Here is an 18,897-nt window from a genome sequence, read left to right on the forward strand (position 1 = left end):
AAGACTCTGCTCGCAACAAATGCTTGTAATCGATGGCCTAAACTGATCCCGAAATGTGGACTAGGATCAAAGCTACTGCACAGTCCAGCCAAACGCTCCAGATTCACAGCAGCAAGCGCCCCACGTACAAACTAGGACAGTTTTTCTCGGGCAATTACTATTTTATTTTTCATGTGCTTAAGACAAGCAACAACTCTACAGGTGCCCCGGGGCCCAATACCTTGGCATTAAAACGCTGGCGTAATTCTGGTTTCTTGGCTGGCTCAAATATGCAAAAAATGTCAGGGCTGCTTTGAGTTAGGCATACGAGAGCTGAAACTTTCCTCCAACTTCTTTTTTTCCCCCCCCTTGCAAACACCCCCCCGCCCCCTCACAGCCCGAGACGCTTTGCTGGGCTGGTGGTGCCTAAAACGCAGCACCGTTTCTTACGAACCAGGATTTCATACGAACAAAAGAGCAACAGAAGCAGCTAAGGAAAAGCATTCTGCTGCCCGTTTTTGCTCGACACTTGAGGTGCGGCAGCCAGCACCGGGAATATTCCCTCCGGTTAAAAAAGAAGGGAAAGTCTCCACACAAAGCTGCCTTCCTCCCTGCAGCTCAGCTAGCCTCTCTGGAAAGGGCTCCGCAAATCCAGCCCCACGTTAAAAACACCCCGGCTCCGCACGGACACCGGTAGCCCTCCAAGCCCAGAAGGAAGGCAGTGCTGAGCCCGGCCTTGAATATCCCCCCCGGCCCCGTCGCGACGGCACCGCAAAGCTGCGAGCTGCGCCCGAACCGTGCTTTTAATTACGTGCTTATATTGTCACGGAAATCTTATGCTGGCCAGTTAGCTCGGGCGACCAGTTTTCAACGACCACCACCAAAAACCTAGACAATTTCTTTCTTGTTAGTCTTTCGACAGCCCCGCCGGTACACATGGAACTTGGAAACGAACTAATAAATCCCGGCAATATTACTCCCAGCATAAAAATAATGGTGCTACTTACAGCATTTGAAGGTGCCCTAAACCAACAGCTTTACAATCCAGATGTGGCATTGCAGAGCTGCAAGTCTGAGGCTAAAAGGACGACCGAAGTTGCACGTGCCGCTAAAAGCATGGATTTTGCGAGGGTTTGTGCTTCAGTGAGGGCTGCTAAATCAAGCCAGCCACCAAAGGCAGAGAAACGCGAGTCAAAACTCAAGGAAGCTCAAAAACAAAAAGTCTTGGTCCTGCCTAAGAGAAAATGCTAGCCAGGGAGATGGGCAGACAGGAGGACAGAGCTACTCCTTTTATTACTTTCAGATGTTTCAACAGAACAGCGCGCCGCTTTGTAAATCTGCGCTTTTTTTTGGCTCTCTCCGAAATAACAGAGTAGCTTCTTCCACCGGCTGCAGCAGAAGGGACCAGGGATAAATACGGCCCTGACACTTTCCGCTGAAGTTTAATAGACAACACATGCATGGTAGCTGCTCTCCCGACTGTTTTATCGCCCGAAGAGCTCAGTCCCACCGAGAGCAGACGAGCCCCTCGGAGCGGTCCCGGTTCGCCCTTCCGCGCGGGGCCCACCGGGGAGTTGGGCCGCTAGCCTCGCCCCGCGTGGGTTTGCCCTGAAAGCGGCAGCGCAGCTCGCAGACCGAGTTACCCGCGTCCTGCAAAGCAAGTGGTCTGGGTCCCGTCCGCTTCTTTAAACTGCCCCGAGCAACATCTGCCAAAGGAAGTGGCCAGACACTGCGGCCCCCCGAGGTAAAACGTTACGGGTTCAAACGAGAAATCCCGGGTGGGGTCGGGGCTGCGCCGGCGAGGCGCCTGCCCCCCACGACGGCACCTGTCCCGGGGCCGACGACGCGGCCCTTTCACAGCTCCACTCAGTCACCGTGGCTGAGTTTTGAAGGACACTCGTGCCGCTACCGAGCCCTGAAACGGCCCTGCCCGCCGGCGCCGTGCAGGTACACCGCCTTCCTCCGCTTCTTCCCCCCGCCGGGCGCGGGCACTCACCGGTACCAGCGCAGCCCCCGCTCGTAGCAGCGGTCGAAGAAGTGGGGCTCGGCGCCCAGGGCGCGCACGTCGGGGTGCACGCGCAGGAACTCCAGCAGCGCGCGCGTGCCGCCCTTCTTCACGCCCACGATGATGGCCTGCGGGAAGCGCCGGGCGCCGGGGCCGGCCAGCACCGAGAGGCCGGCGGCGGCGGCGGCGGCGGCGGGGCCGCGGGGCGGCGGCGGCGGCGGCGGCGGCAGCAGCCCGGGCGGCAGCGGGTCGCAGGCGCCCGTGAGGCAGTAGAAGAAGTAGGTGCAGAGCGCCAGCATGGTGAGCAGCAGCGAGGCGCGGGGCTGCGCCCGCAGCAGCTGCGCCCGGAGCCCGGCGCCGGGGCTGGGGCTCGGCCGGCTACATCCCATGGGGCGCCGGCCCCGGCGCGGCCAGGAGCCGGGCAGCGCGAGCGCACGTGGCCCGCCCCGGCACGCGCGGGCCCCGCGGGGGCGGGCTTTGCGCACGCCGCCGCCCCGCACGTGCCCCCGAGGCCGCCCGGCCCCGCCCGCGCCTGAGCGGCTCCGCGCCGCCCGGGCTCGGCCTCGCCGCAGCCCGGCGCGGGGCAGGGTCCCGGCGCGGCCCGGGTTCAAACACGTGTTAGCCCGGCGCGGGCCGGGTTCCAGCACACGTTAGCCCAGCGCGGGCCGGGTTCAAACTCGTGTTAGCCCAGCGCGGGCAGGGTTCGAACTCGTAAGCCCAGTGTGGGCCGGGTTCAAACTCGCGTTAGCCCAGCATGGGCAGGGTTCGAACACGTGTTAGCGCAGTGTGGACCGGGTTCAAACTCGCGTTAGCCCAGCGCGGGCCGGGTTCCAGCACACATTAGCCCAGCGCGGGCCGGGTTCAAACACGCGTTAGCCCAGCGCGGGCCGGGTTCAAGCACACGTTAGCCCAGCGCGGGCCGGGTTCAAACTCGTGTTAGCCCAGCGCGGGCAGGGTTCGAACTCGTTAGCCCAGTGTGGGCAGGGTTCAAATTCGTGTTAGCCCAGTGCAGGGGGTTCAAGCACACGTGTTAGCCCAGCGGGGCGGGGTTCGAACACGTGTTAGCGCAGTGTGGGCCGGGTTCAAACTCGCGTTAGCCCGGCGCGGCCCGGGTTCAAACACGTGTTAGCCCGGCGCGGGGCAGGGTTCAAGCACACATTAGCCCAGCACGGGCCGGGTTCAAACACGCATTAGCCCGGCGCGGCCCGGGTTCAAACACGCGTTAGCCCGGCGCAGGGCAGGGTTCGAATTCGTGTTAGCCCAGTGCAGGGTTCAAACACGTGTTAGCCCAGCATGGGCGGGGTTCGAACACGTGTTAGCGCAGTGTGGGCCGGGTTCAAACTCGCGTTAGCCCGGCGCGGGCCAGGTTCCAGCACGCGTTAGCCCAGCGCGGGCCAGGTTCAAACTCGTGTTAGCCCAGCGCGGGCCGGGTTCAAACTCGTGTTAGCCCAGCGCGGGCAGGGTTCGAACTCGTAAGCCCAGTGTGGGCCGGGTTCAAACACATGTTAGCCCAGTGCAGGGCAGGGTTCAAGCACATGTTATCCCAGCATGGGCCGGGTTCAAACACGTGTTAGCCCAGTGCAGGGCAGGGGTTCAAGCACATGTTATCCCAGCATGGGCCGGGTTCAAACACATGTTAGCCCAGCATGGGCGGGGTTCAAACTCGTGTTAGCCCAGTGCAGGGCAGGGTTCAAGCACATGTTATCCCAGCGTGGGCCGGGTTCAAACACGTGTTAGCCCAGCATGGGCGGGGTTCAAACACGTGTTAGCGCAGTGTGGACCGGGTTCAAACACGTATTAGCCCAGTGCAGGGCAGGGTTCAAGCACATGTTATCCCAGCGTGGGCCAGGTTCAAACACGTGTTAGCCCAGTGCGGGTGGGGTTCAAACACGTGTTAGCCCAGTGCAGGGTTCAAACACATGTTAGCCCAGCGTGGGCGGGGTTCGAACACGTGTTAGCGCAGGGTGGACCGGGTTCGAGCACGTGTTAGCCCAGCGTGGGCCGGGTTCGAGCACGTGTTAGCCCGGCGTGGGCAGGGCGGCAGCGTGTGTCCTGCACCAGCCTGCTCCTAGCCCGTCTCGGGGGCTGTTCCCCCCGGGTGCCAGCCCCCGTGTCGGCCCGCTCCCTGCAGCAGCCGGCGGGGGACGTCTGCAGAGCGCCGCGGCTCGCGCCGTGCTCCCGTCCGGGGGCGCAGGCAGAGGGACCCGGGGCGGGTGCCGTTTCCAGCCCCTGCTGGACAGCTTTCCTTGGGCAAGGAGGCACTGACACGAGTGGGGAGCCCCAGCCTGGACCAGGCGTCTCCCCCACCCGCGGCCGTCAGCCGGGGGGAGAAACCTTGCGTGGAAAATGTCCGCGGGGATATTACAGCTCTGCCCAGGTTGCGAGCCGCTGAACGCGGAGCCCTGCCGTAGACGGGGCGTGACAACCATTCCCGCGGGGGGCCGGGAGGGGACGACGAGCTCAGCTAATAATGCGTAAATAGATGTTTGCTCTAGGAGCACGGGGCTGCGAGGGCGCGCAGGAGGAACCCCCCAATTCCCCCAGCAAATCTTCCCAGGCAGCGACACCAGGGGTGGGCAAAATGCCTTCTATCCAGCCCTAAAAAATTCAGAAAATTTATATTTATCTGCCCCGGCTGCCTGTCACGCGGCCCTCGATGGCTTGCCAAAACTCAGTACGCGGCCCTCCGCCCGAAATAGCTGCCCACCCCGAACTACACAGCGCAAATGCAAAACGCCCCGACGCCCCTATAGCTGTGCCACGCGTTACAGCCTGCCGCACTACCAATAACGCAAGCCGCCGGCTGCCTGAGACGCTGTATTATAGCGAATTGCTATTAAACCAAGCTGCTGCTCTGAAACTAGAAGTGATCTGCCAGTGAGAGCGCTGGGCCCTACGCCCCGCTCGTGACCGGTGCGGGAGAGTCTCCAGTGGCGGGAGCCCGGCGGGAGGGTGCACAGAAAACGCCTGGCCCAGTCTCCATCCGTCTCTTTCTGGCAGCTCGCCGTGGTGAATGAAGGTCGCAGCCGGCATGGAGCCCAGCGGGTTTGAGGTCCTTCTTGCAAAGAGGCTGAACGGAGCGTCTTCTGCAGGGCCTAAGCACCCCTATTGCCTTGCTCGACGGAGAACGCCGTTCGGTGCAAGGACCTGGTGCACCGCCTCCTCTCTCTGTCGATGCCTGGGCCCCGGAGCACCCGGGAGCCTTCTGCTTGCTGACAGAGTGCAGGCCAAATGCTTAGCAGGTGCCACCGCAGAGCAGCACTGAAAGCAAAGCAACCAGAGGAGGAGGAGGATGCTCTACACCCCAATGGCAGCAGTTTGTGCTTTGGGCACCGAAAACCCTGCTTCTGTCCCCCCGCTGCAACCGAGGTGTGCCATTACAACAGGTGCCCGTGCATCACCCGGAAAGGCCGTGTCTGCCTTCGCGAGCGGGTGGGTGTCATCCAACCACCTGTGCTAACTACCAAAGAGGTGGGAGGCTGCAGCAAAAAGCACCGTGCCTATTTTGCAGAAGTCTCCCAAGCCCCCAGCCACCGGGACCCCCACTGCGACAAAAGAGAGCAAGCGGACGAGTCGGTCTCTGTCTCGCTCTTTCTGTTTTTCTAAACAGAAATCCAAGCGGAGATCAAACAGGAACCAAACACAAATCCTACTGGAAGGTAAAAAATGTTTTACAGCCGACAGTAGATTAACTAAATATGTTTTCACATCTGATTCCTCTTCTTGATTTATGGAACTCTAATTATTGTTTTAAATCACTTACGTCATGCAAGGGGATTTGCAAAAAAGGCTGCATTTTTACCGCTGAGTTTTTAATCAAAGGGAGGAGGGAAATATGCTGTAAATAAACAATAATGATTGTGATGATCACCAAATGCCAGGCAATTAACAATCAACACTCAAAACAGGCGCTGCTAATTCGACTGCACCGGCTCCTAATGTAAAAATATAAATACATTATATCCACATGGACAGCATGGGGAAAACAATTCAAAGGTTTATGTTCTTCCCCTAGAGCTTTGCAAAGCAAGGTAAAAAGAAGCAATGTTCAAGTTGGAGCTCTCAAAAAAAAATACAGACTCGAACTGGCGTGTACTTAAAATACCATTTTGCCACAGAGAGAACTAAAAACGTTTACTGGTTTCTAATGGAAAATTCGATGCTGTTTTACTACGAGACGTGTATTTTATTATTATTTCTGTTCAGGGCAATCCAAGCAAGCACGAAGATTTTATGGGACGTAGAACAAACGACTTGAAACAGGGAGGGACACCCCCCGCCCTTAATTATAGCAGAATCTGCACTTCCCTGTAATTACAGGAGCAGCGAGCACTCAGCACCAGGCTAGATCAGGCCCAGAGCCGTGCGGTGGGGTGGTAGGCCTGTCAAGTCTTGCCAAGGCAGAAAAGGTCAGTGGTTTCAGGAGTTTTGTGCTAGCGTTGGTTGTACCCCCGTGGGAACGCCGCACCTGTTGAGGGAGGCTGCTTCAGCCACGCTGAGACCAGAAGAGCAGGCTCACAACCCGCGTGCACACCCGCACGCACGCCCGCGCCTGCCCTTCTCTACGGCTCTGCAAGCCAGTTAAACCGGCGCGGCTGCCCAGCAGCCAGCCAGAGATTTCTTTTCGTGACTCCCCGGCGAGAACGACCCCATAGACCCCAGGGAGTCGCCCCGAGTGACCGCTTTCCAGGCCGCTGCCCTCAACTGGGTGCAGTTGGCAAGGCCGGGCTGTGTGTCATAGGCTCCGTAAAGCTACGGGCTCATGGAGATTCTCCTTGAGCGCAGGGCAGGAGTTTTGGGTTTCAGAAGAAAAGCCGAGGTGCCTCCTCCCTGTTGCTGAGAGGTGCAAAATGGCAGGGGTGCGTGGCTCAGTGACACCTGGGAAGCTCGTAAGTGGCCAGAGTTTTTCCCTCGGCGTGGCCCAAGACACGAGCAGTTCTTCCGACAGCAGAGGGCCGTGTGGAGAACACAGCCTTGCACAAGAAGCTTTCACTTCTGAAGCTCCTTTAATAGACTGGTGAAAACCCCTTTAAAATTCTGCCCCGTCCCTTTCCCCTTGGGAATGGGCTTAGGCTCCTAATTCCCTTAGGGGCTTAGGAAACTGTCAGCATAAAGCTGGCGTTGCCTCGTCCCATAACTGTACATGTCAGCATAAAGCTGACCTCCGCCTGGGGTTGCCTTGGAGCAGGTATTCGGTGCACCCGAAGGGAGAAATCCTGACCTTGAATCCACAGTATCTCTTTGCTTTCTCATTTCTCTTCATCTCAGGAATAGTTCATCACCAAAACAGTAATAAAAAGGGGCCCTGGACTAACTTACTAAATTATGCACTCCTGCAAATGAAACCATCCATCTCGGAGGAGCTGGGCCCCTTCCATCGCGGCCTTGGAGGCCTCCACCTCGAACCCCCTGGAACAGCCCAGCCTGCGACTGCAATGCACCACGTCCTCCCTCCGCCTGTCTCCAAATGGCTGATGTTTAAAAAAGTTATTTCCAATGTTGTGCTAAGGCTTCTTTTTTTAAGCTAAAATCATCACTCTGTTAATTAACCTATTAAAATCATTATCTCTCTTCATAATTAGGTCTTCTGAGTCCCCTTCAAGATAGAGGGTATTACAAGGAGAAGATTCGTGGCCTGGGAATTTGGAGAGAGCAAACCTAACGACGCACTTCCGCACCATGCTGTGGGTCCAGCGCCTTCCCTTAGCCTCGGGGAAGGGTTGAGGGTGTTTTCTGTGTGAGTCAGGATTGTACGTGCGCCAGACAAACGCGGGGAACCAGCAGGCAGACGAGGAGCAGCAACGTGATGGGTTTGAAGCAGATGCACCGACCCCTTGAAGCCCCCAAAACCGGTACCAGGCATGCAGGGGTGCACGAGTCAGGTCGTCGCAGGAGAATAGCACAGGTGATTTCCAGATGCTGCTGTTGTGGGCAGCGTGGGAGGGCTGCGGGGAAGAGGAGGCTGAAGAAAAGGCACTGAAATACCGGCCCAGCAAGGCAGAGCATGCGACTCGCAGGACGCAACGCCGCTTTGCGCCTGCTTAGCTCTTCCCATCTGCAGACCCCAAGCTTTGATCAGTCATCCGGGTGGAAGTGGACGGTCTGAGACCTGCTGGGCCAAACAGTGCCCTGGGCTGAGCACGAAGGCGGAGGCTGCATGGAAGATTGCATTAAGACTGTCGCCCCTTTAGGCCAGGGCTTGAAGCCAGCCGGGTAATTGCAGCCGGGCTGCGCCTCCTCGGAGCTGGGAATCGTTAACATGCAAGATTTTCCCAGCTGTCCCCTCCAGAAGGGAGCTTGTAACTAATTGCCGAGTATCTCCAAACTTCCCACGCGTGCCACCCGGGGCCGGGTTCCTGTCTTGCCCGTGTGTTGGAAGCTCCCCGTGCTTTTTGCAGGTAACAGCAACGGGGAAGATTTTCATTGGGGGTTGCCCCCCCGACACATCACGGCAGTAACAGCCGGTGCCGAGATGCAGCGGTACGGCCCTCGGGGATGCTGATGCTCTCCCATGGCTGGAGAAACAGGGGGGATGGTGCCCTCTAGTGAACTAATGAGAACAGGAGGCACAAAAACATCCGCAGCAGCTTTTTGGTGTGCTCCAGGGAGACGAGGCCAAACGACGCTCGGGGCTGCAGGCCGAGGGGACAAGGGATAAGGACAGGGACGGCGCCGCACAGCTGTCACGGGGAGCTCTCGAACAACGCACCGAGCACAAGGATCCGGCATTTGACGCAGGATGGAGATGTTCACTCTTTAAATGCTGGGTAGGGGTCTGCAGGCTCCTGTTGCAGTGTCTGCATAGGGAGGGATCCTGCCCATATATCCGAGCACCTGCTTGTGCATTTGCCGTGCGTCTGGCTGCACAATATCAGTGGGAGCGTGAGACCAGTAGGAAGCCAGTCCGGGGGAAATCACGGGCATGGCCCCATCGCCACTGTCACTCCAGCTGACCTTAAATAACTGCAAGGGTGCAGACTAGAGCAAATGATGCGTTTACATCTGAACTGTGCTCTGCAGCTGAGTACATTCAGCGGCTGGAAACACAGGCCAGGAACAAGTGGCTCAGGCTGGGGCCTTCCACTGGACCCATCCAGGCATCAGCCCCAGGCAGCACTTCTCTGGGGGTCAGCACCAGTGCCTTGACCTGCATTGCACCCATCCCAGAAGCCCCTGGATCACACCCCCTGGGGTGGGAGAGATTGAAAGCAAGGTCCTGCACTGAACCCAGGTGCCAAATAGAGTCTGAATCAGTGCAGCGTGAATACCGAGGGCACCAAGACACTGGCTCCAAACCGCTTTATTTGTGACCCAACCCTGAGGCCCGTGTCTCCGGTGGAGAAGGGCTAGCCATCTAAGCTCCCGTGCAGCAGCCGGCCTCCCCACGGCAGGCCTGGGCAAGGAGGGCTTTGCTGAGGTGGTGCACGTGAGCAATCAGTGTCCGCATCCCTGCTAAAAATGTCACCGCTTCTTACACCGAGCAGAAGGAGGGGACGCTGCCCCCAGGGATCCTGCTCCCCGCGATCAAAGGCCTCGGCTTTCTGCTGCTGATTGGCAAACAGCTTTTAAAACAAAACAATCCAATTAGGTGAGCAGTAAAATACGTGCTAAGCATTGACAGCGTGTATAAAAGAGACACACTCCAGGGCCTCCGGCTAATCAATGAAGTGGATGTAGAGCGTCTTATTCAATTATCGGCTCTTTTCCATCAAAGATTTTCTAGCCGAAAACCTGTGCCGAGGTCCCAGGACCCTGCCCACTCCGGAGCGGCTGACTCTTGGGGTTTCTGCATCAGGCTCTGCAGGAGCTGCTGTCGCAGCCGTTGTGGGAGACCCGTAGGTTTGGGTGGAACAGGTTGAAAAAGTAGCCCAAGCCATGCAGCTCCCAGCGCAGCAGCTTTGTCTGTGCAGCACGGCTGCATTCGTGCATCTCTCCTAATTACACTCTCCAGCCCCCCCGTGGCAATGCATGCCGGGAAAATCTCGGCGGGTATATCCCATAGTGCTTTGGCAGGAGCTGATCCCCCAGAAGACCCGCTCACGAGGCAACGCCAGCAGAAGATGGAGCAAACCCAACGGCGTTGGCCTCTTTTCAAATCTGTTTGTCGGAGTGAGCAAACCCATGAAGCTGCACCACGTTCAGGAGCCGTCTCCATGCTGAATCTGCCCTTTGTGCTGAGAAAAAGCTTGTGGCCCCAAAACATTGGCAGGCTCTGGCTGCATTTCTGCCCCTGAGCTCGAGCCTCACGGGCGGTCTCATTGCCGGGGCTCTCCACGTCCTGCCCTTCTGTTAACACATTTTCATCGACTGCCCTGATAACGCTGCGGCTGGGGGAGTGAAGGGCTCAGTGAGTTCCATGGCGGTGTTGACAGGTCCCTTGCCACAGTCACTCAGCCGGCGGCTGGTTTCGGCCACCGTCCACTGACGGATCCCTGCATGTCCCATCAACAGCCGCGAGATCCTGCGACCGCGTTTCCGAGGGACCAGCTGGGCAGTTTCAATGCGTCCTTTCTTTCTGGGTTGCATTGCCTCCTCAGTAGGGTGAGGGTTAAAATGCCCTCGGGCCCAGGGGGTGCAGGAAGCCCTGGGTTCAAATCCTGACACATCCACTTGCGTACCTAATAGGGGAGTAGGCTCGGGTCCAGGGGCAACAACTGGCAGACGTTGCACAGGGCAAGGGCAAGGCCCCGGGGCCAGGCCGTGTGCAAGTCGCTTGGATCAGAGCAGCAGGGAGCACTCGGCGTGGGATGGCCGGACCTCGGCAGAGCCCAGTGGCCTCAGGGGGAAGCTTGCACGTGGTGCCCAGCTGAGCCAGGGCCGCGTGCCGCTGTTTGCCAAGCTCATGCCATCAGTTAAGAAACCAGAGAGGCTTTGGCTGGGCCCAGAATGCCCTGCCAGCTCCTGCCTGGGCTAGGGACCTACTGGCATGTGATTGCAGGGAAGAAAACTGAAGGTTTGCAAGGATTTGGATCACTGAGAAGGTGGTGAAGGGGGAGAGCTGTGTGTTGGTGCAACTCGAGAGGGGACGTGCAGGGAGCGGTGCAGCGGGACCAGCTAAGGGGCAGCCTCACCCCTGCATGTCCCCAGACAAGCCCGGCTTCCACCCGCGCTCTGCTCCTCCTACACCCAGGGGCAAAGAAGCTGAGCTCAGCGGGCATTTCTGACCATGCTGAGCATGCACGAAGCTTCAGCTTCCACCTGTCGCGGGCCCCACGTGATGCACCATGCGTGGGTTTGCACACCAAGGGTGCTTGTACACGTGCCAGGGGTTTAGTTCTTCAGGTTGCATCTGTGCCCCCTAACAGTACGTTTTTAATTGAAACGGGTTTTATTCTTCTGCCACTGTAGATATGTCATTGTCCTGGCAGCCGCAGGCGCCTGCTGAAGGCAGAAGCGACAAGGGACCCGATCCTCTTTTTCCGCGGAGCCTGCCCGCCTCTCCCGCAGCCAAGAGGTTAGCTGGCTAGTGGCTACACCACTGCAAATGGCAACGATGCAAACTCATTTAAACCCCGCCAAAACTTGGGTGCGTGTAATGCGTGATGCCATTAAGCCACATGCAGGGACATTTTTGTCACGTGTACATTGTGATGGCGTCACGGGCACAAGCGCCCCGGGGCTCTGCTCGGCACAGGGAGGCCTCCCCTGGAGAGCTGTGCCCAGTCCGGGCGCTGCATGTTGAGGAGGGCTGGGAGAGGCAAGTGAGGGAGGAACTAGGAGCAAGGGGAGGCAAGGCTGAAGGAGCTCGATGCGGTTCGTTTGGAGAGGAGGAGATGAAGGGGGGCTATGACAGCAGCACTCGAAGCTCTGAAAGGCTGCAATAAAGAAGGCTGATAACATCGTTCTCCCTTGCTGCGGAGCACGGGGCACGGGGTTTACGCTCCGGCCGTGCAGATTTATAGCAGATCCCAGGAGAAACTTCCTGGCTGCCAGGACGAGGGGGCAGGGTGCCCGGGGCGAGGTGGGGTCCCCACACTGGAAGCCTCCAAGCGTTTCCCTGGGAGGGGGCGAGCAGCGCATCCTGCATCTGCACGGGGCGTAGGACTGGACCCCCAAGTCCCGCTCACAGAAGAGGCCGAGCCTGGGGGACGGCGGGTCGGGACCGCGGGGTGTCGGCACATCCGGGCATGGGACGCCCCGGACAGGACCAGCCCGGAGGTACCCCGGGAAGGGCTCTGCATGCATCGCCCGGCATTGCCGCAGCCGTGCGGAGAACGGAGCCGGCTAGCTGGCACAAAACCCGGCATGTGAATTTACTGCCATTTCCTCTTGCTCCCAGGATCTGGCCATCCATCACAGACAGGGTTTCAGACAGACGCTGGCTTCTTGCGAGGGCGTCCATAACTCCGTTTTACCGAGTGCCGTATTTCATCCCGAGAGACCTGTCGCCTCTTTTGTGCTCCTCTGCAAAGCCTTTACCCATCCTACCGGGGCAGGGAAGAGGCTGTCAAGTGGGTCGGGTGCTCAGCCCGGGTGCGGAGCTGAAGGGAACAGGGTGTGAAAACCCCCCTGCAAATATTTCATCCTGCGCCTTTCGTGGAGGGCCTGGGAACCGGGGGATTGGCTCTGAATCAGGAAAAATAAACGGCTGAGCACCAGCCTTCACCTGGCCTCATGCTGGTTTATAATTCAATAAAGTCACTCCAGACTGACGCCAGGGGACAGGAGAGGAGAAGCGGGTCCTGTTTCTTTGTTAATGAATTATTCAGGCAGGAAACACCGGCTCTGGGTGCAAATCTCGTGCAAATTGGGCTGGATCCTCAGCTGCTGGGCCCACCCTGGCTTTGCTGGAGGTACAGGAGCCGAAGCCAAAGGAGCACCTGGCCCTTCGTGGCTGTGGGGCAAACATCTGACGTCCCGAGAGCCGGAGTCTCCGTCTCTCCGGGCTTCGGCTCAGTCCCGAACGGGGAACACGCGGCTTCCTCCGTGACCCGCAGCCGGAAGTACTCAAACTTGTTGTGCGGATGATGGATGGGCTGGGAGCGCGCGGGGGAGACACGGATACGGAGCCCCCATCGTTTCCTACGCTTGACGGATGAAAGACAAACACCGTGCGTGCTTTGCTGTTACTTTGAGGTCTTCAACCCTTGTTTGAAAGCCTGTCCTGAATCCAAGGAGACAAACCTCCTGGCTGGAGAGGGACCGTTCCTCCCACCCAGGACCCTTCTCGTAATAGGCATGGGGCTGCACATGGCCTGGAGTCAAGGGGTGAGAGCTGCCACTCGGAGGGCGCCGGGTCCCAGCTGCGACTCTAACTACCTCCCCCGGGGCAGGAACTGAGTCACGTACCTGGGAGCACGCGGCTAAGAACAGGCCTGCTGGGAAAAAAGAAGGGCGGCCTCCGAGCATCCCGGGAGACGGCGAGCAAGAGGAGCCCCCTTGGTGGTATCTTGGTAGTTTAAGGCCAGCATCGCTAGCTGGAGGAAGCCGTAAGCCCCCCAGCCCCTCTGTGGGGCAGGCCAGCAGCATTATGGCCATTTCGCTGCTGGATAAACTGAGGCGTCCAGGTGCGAGGAGCCGCAGCAGGATGAGGACTGCCTGAGTGCGGCGCTCCCGTCTCCTGATCGCGTGGCTCTTCATCCTTTATGGCTGAACATGCATTGCAGGCTCAGTCTCGCTTTAGCTGAGGCCCCAGGGATCGCACTCCCGGGAAACACATTCCCAGAAGGGATCTACCGGGCTTCCGGTGGAGACTCAGTGGGCGACCGGATCCCCAGATGCATGGCACAGATGCGATTGGAGCCGCTTTGCTCCTGGAAAGCAAAGCACCAGCTCTGCTGCTCCCTGGCCACCTTCGGGCAAGAGGTGCACCTCATTCATTATCCAGCACCCTCCTGCATGGTACGCATGACAAATGGCTGGAAAAAGCCGGGCTCGCCACTCTCTCATGAGATTAAATTAAGGAGAGGTTTCTACGCCCTGTGCAGGGCAGGAAAGGAGCACAGCACTGTTTAGCAAAGGAAGAGAGCGGCTTGCTACTCCCCAGCGAGCAGAGACCAGAACTGCACGCGCGCCACTGTGTCCTGCTGCAGCCTGACATAAGTTTTCCAAAGCAAAACTAACAGAAGCCCCTTCGGGGAAAACCAAGCCTGGAGACCTCACCCCCCAAGAGGTGTTGCAAGCCTGCAAAGGCAAGAGACGCTCATGGTAACAGGTTTGCAACCCCCTGGACCGGACCAGCCAGGATGTCCTCAGTGGAAGAGCTTGGATTGAATGATGCTTCCCGCGGGAGTCAGAGCAAAAGAGGCATTTTTATGGGCAGGGAGGGAGAAGAGAATATATCATGAGGAAACTTGAGATGTTTCTCTGAGCTGGTTTATGGGGAGGAACTTTCTTCCTTTGATCTATATGAGCACGGGCATCTTTATGAGGCCAGAGCAGGGAGGATGAAGGGTCTCTCTCTCTCATTAAGGAAACGTTGGCTGCCCTGGGCCCTTTTGGGACGGGTGGAAATTTCCGGGTGGAAAAGAGCGGCCATCCAGTAACTGAGAATCGAGCTGCTGCCCACCTTGTTCCTGGGGTCTTTGCCCACCCGCTCCAGGGAGCACGGCCTGGGATATGGGCTAAGTCGGCTCGGGGGGGAAATGCTATCCCCAGACTGGAGCCGGGATTGTTATTCAGGATCCAGCCCTGAGCTGCCACCTTCAGACCCAGGCTGGCCCTCTGCCCTTCCCAAGCCCATCAGCTCAGAGGGTTTGGTTGGGCTCGGTGTAGGAGCTTTGTACCAAGAGCTGGATTCGAACTGTACAGAAATCTTCGTAGACAACCAAGGCTGGAAGGGATGCCAAGAGATCATCTAGTCCAACCGGGGATCGGACCTGAACAAAGCCATTCTCCACGGGCTCCTTCACTCACCGCTGGCCTTCGTGGCAATCATTTCGACCGCCCAGATCGGGAAGTGAAGTTGTACGTTATCTTTCAGAAACTACAGGGAGAATCTTAAACAGGAGGAATGTAATTTCCCAACCTGGAATAAAGCCAGCATCACCAGTACTAGATTTTTTTTTTCTTCTGTCTATGGTTTTTATAAGACTCGGAGATAGAAAATTGCCTGTAACTATAGTGATACCACTGAGCTCGAGACAATCCTGTTATAGAAGAAACTGAAATATTTATAAGGCGAAGACCTCGGCAATGCAAGCAAGTGTGGGATCCGCTGTACGTGTTGATGGCAGGATATAAGTAGCACAGGGTGTGCGGCTCGGTTTATTTTTGGTCTTCTACCCTCGCTAGCAATGCTGGAAGCCACCATGCATCATTGTCCAGATAGATGGACGAGGAATTTGTCTTTAATGGGGAGCTTTTATGTTTAAAAAAATAAATAAAAAAGCAGCGACCAGCACAGGCCAACTTCCACATGGCTTGAATTCCAACTTTGTCTCTCGCATCCCGGGACCGCAGCCTGTCTGGAGTGAGCGAGACATCTCGTGGTTGCATGAGATACTGCAAGCCGACGCAGCGCGGGGTCTCGGCTCCCCCCGAGCCAGGTCCACAGTGCAAGGGGCATCTCCAGAGAGGCTTGCAGACATCTCTTGTCACCTGATAACAAGGGCTTCCTTTCCACACGCTGTCCCTTCGCAGCTATGCGCAGGCCGTGTGCTGCTAGATCGAATTGCTCCCTCTTACAAGGCTGTTGCAGACACCAACATCAGCCTCCCAGGCACGTTCTTGCAGCCGCCAGCAACGGGGCCCTCCTCGGAGGCGACTGCCCCCTTGATCTCAAGCACTCAAATGAGGCTTTTCTCATTTCAGCACGCTCTGGCAAGGGGTGCGGGTCTCTGCCTGCAGTGCAAATGACTCCCCGCAGAGCCCCAGTGTCTTTACTTCCAGTGGGGGGGGGGAAAAGTTTCATAACTTTTAGCAATGCCAGTGAAAAGAGACGTACAAATTCATGTAGAGTCAAAATAGAGGTGTACAGGGGGGCTGGGTGGTCCCTCGCTGGGAGGTATCGGGCTGGAGCTTGGTTTCCTTCACGCCGGCGTTAATCCACCCAGAGTTAATCTGGATTTGTGTTGAGTGCCTGAGATCAGAAGCTGGTTTATGGCCTGTTGTTCGGCCTTCAAGAAGGGGCTTATTGGGGTCCCACTCTGTCCCTGTCACCGTGCTGACACTCAGTTACTCGTGGCTCCGGACGACCAGCTCACAGAGTCCCAGCAAGATTCAGAGCAGGCAGCTCCCAAAGCTTTTCTTGGACAGCCAAGGGAAGCTGCTGCTATTGCGCTGGGGTCTGAAGTTCTCCGAGCGCCCCCCAACAACGCGAGGTCTCCCCACATCTCGCTGTTGCATCTGGTGGCTACCCCTTGCATTGTCCGGGGGTGGGGGTTGCTTCATTTACTTGCCCCTACGCTGAGCATCGTCTGCTGTGGCAGCATGACACGCCGGTGGTTTTGCAGAGGTTAAAAGAAGCCGGTGGCTGCTTGCCTCCTGAGCACAGCGCCGGGAGGCAGATCGAGACCCCCGCCGACTGCAAAGGCATCGGGGTAGGCAAGGCTTGCCTTCTCCAGATGTGAGCTTCCACTCTCTGCTGGAAGGAGTCGGACCCATCCCGGCTGCGGAGCAAAAGATCCCCGGTTCGGTCCCCTTGGCTCCTGTGTCTGGACTAGGGGTTTGGGTGCCTGCAGCCACACAGACTCAGCAGCACTCAGGGCTGTTCCCTTATTCCCTCCCATCCGCTCCCAACAGTGTCTGTCTCTAGGCCGCGTGCCATGCGCACGCCGCTTTCCTTCCTTCCCTGCGCTTCCACATCTTATTTAAGTGCCGATGCAGGCAAACTCACTGCATTAGAGAGGCCTCGACTGTGCAAAGGAACAGCTCCAAAGCACCTGCTCCTGCTGCAGGCGGGCAGAGCTGCTGGGTTTCCAGCCCCCGAGCCCCTAAGGAGGAGAAGGGCTCTTTCAAAGGAAGGATGATGGTGGGCATCAGCCAGCCAGAAATAGATGGAGGTGGGGGGGCTCCAACCAGCAGAGAAGCCAGGGGTTGGAGCAGCCGAAGCAGCAGGGGCAAAAAACCCTGGCTCATTTAAGGCTGATTTTAATCAGTTCAGGATGCCCTAGCAGGGGGCTGTATTGGTCTAGTGGAAAAGGCCATCAGGACTCGTAGTGGAGATGATACCTTTCATTAGACCAACAAGAACTTTCATTTCTACCCAGGAGACCTTTTACAATCTTTTCTCCAAAGCCTGACGAAGGGTGTTTGTGCCCGAAAGCTTGCAATTAAAGAATTTTTTTTGCAAAAATCTTGTTGGTCTAATAAAAGAGATCATCTCTACTATGAGTCCTGATTGCCTAGCAGGCCAGCGTTCCTGTCCTCGTCATGTGTGTGTCTGTGCACACGTGTGCATGTGTGTGTGCAACCCTGTTATGACCTCGCTTGTGCCTCTCCCCACAGTTTTCTTCCACTCCATCCTTTCCAGCTGTGTTGTGAAATGCTACCCAAATAGTGACACGCTATCCTCACTTTTAGCCAGCTGCCGGTCGCAGAGTTATTCCCAGGCATAAGGAGCACGACCAAGAGTTGGGGGGCAGAGCTGTGCTCCCCGCCGATGCAATGCAAGCTGGTTTCCAGCGGAGACAGGCTCTTTCCCGCAGCTGCCAGTCGGATGCCGTGCAGCCAGACGGTCTTGCTGAGTGAAATATGGCTGGGCCACAAAGCTAACAGAGCAGGAGCTGGCTTGATGGCAAATGGGGCTTGGAGCCGATGCATCTGGAAAGCTGCCCCCGCGGGCGGGTGAGCGAGGGCCTGGCTGGATGAGCCGTGGCATGTGGGCAGGCAGAAGCATGCAGAGACCCAGCGATGACTAGGCTTGCACACGCCTGAACCGCCGCGTTATCTCACTTGCAAAAACCAAGAGAGGAGGGGACAGAGCCCGGTTCTAGGTCACCGAGGGCGTAGGGGAAGCCTGGGCGCCGTCCCTTTCCCTTCCACCAGCTTCGAGCCCCCAGCCCTTCAGAGACGCCCACAATCACCGGTCATTACCAGCGCATATCTGACATGCAGGTTGAGCCAATTTGTAGTTGATTGACCAGCCGGAGAGATCCCGTCCACTTCGTGCTTCCCTTTTGCAAGCGTAATAATTCAGTGGGACCGTAATTACATGTTCATTGCTGATCTCATTTCGAGTTAATTACATGCCAAATAGATGTATCTCTAATGTGCTTGGACGCATCCCAATAAAGGCTCATAACAGCCCATCAATATTTATTCGGTGGTTATCTATATTCATCCTAGCTAGGGCTTCACCCATCCCGTATTTATTTTCAGGCCTGAAAGATCAGCATGAAGCTTGGAGTTGGACACAGCGTGGGATATCAGTTCAGCTCCGGGTGACTGTGGAGCACGTAGTTCATTTCTTTGTGTTTCCCGGGGTGTGAAACCCCCGGGAGGTCCGACAAGGGCGAGTGCAAAGTCCTGCGCTCAAGACGGAAGAATCCCCTGCACCGGGGCAGGCTGGGGCTGGCTCCCTGGGCAGCAGCTCTGCAGGAAAGGACCTGGGGGGACAGGGGACAAGAAGATGGACAGGAGCCAGCCCTTGGTGCCAAGAAGGCGACCGGCATCCTGGGATGCATGGGTAGGAGTGTTGCCGGCAGATCGAGGGCAGTGATTGTGCCCCTCTGTTCAGCACTGGGGAGGCCACATCTGGAGTCCTGTGTCCAGCTGTGCCCCCACTGCAGAAGGGATGTGGACACACTGGAGAGAGTCCAGCGGAGGGCAAGGAAATGGTTTGGGGGCTGGGGGACAGGGCTGGTAAGGAGAGGCTGAGGGAACTGGGCTGATTTATTCTGCAGAAGAGAAGACGGAGGGGGATTGAACAGCAGCCTCCACCTCCCTGCAGGGGGGCTGCAAAGAGGATGGGGCTGGGCTGGTCTCGGTGGGGGCAGATGACAGGACAAGGAGCAATGGGCTGCAGCTGCAGC

The 18,897-nt window shown here is 57.6% G+C and overlaps 1 protein-coding gene and 1 long non-coding RNA gene across 2 annotated transcripts in view; one reads left to right on the top strand and one right to left on the bottom strand.

Moving 5' to 3' along the window:
• The window catches only part of HS3ST6 (heparan sulfate-glucosamine 3-sulfotransferase 6), a 71,763-nt gene extending 69,301 nt beyond the window's left edge, over positions 1 to 2,462 (bottom strand). The window contains exon 1 of the mRNA XM_090023288.1: positions 1,976 to 2,462. Coding sequence (XP_089879414.1) covers positions 1,976 to 2,373 — 398 coding nt within the window. The 5' untranslated portion in view covers positions 2,374 to 2,462. The remainder of the gene's footprint in view (positions 1 to 1,975) is intronic.
• LOC149855129 (uncharacterized) lies at positions 2,192 to 18,171 on the top strand. The gene is made up of 3 exons (XR_016438635.1): positions 2,192 to 2,284; positions 7,567 to 7,889; positions 11,333 to 18,171. It is a non-coding gene; the product is annotated as an uncharacterized LOC149855129 (long non-coding RNA).
• Positions 18,172 to 18,897: the final 726 nt, after the last annotated feature.

Source organism: Crocodylus siamensis, chromosome 12 (assembly GCF_052110815.1).
Source record: "Crocodylus siamensis isolate JL-2025a chromosome 12, ASM5211081v1, whole genome shotgun sequence".
Classification (NCBI taxonomy): domain Eukaryota; kingdom Metazoa; phylum Chordata; order Crocodylia; family Crocodylidae; genus Crocodylus; species Crocodylus siamensis.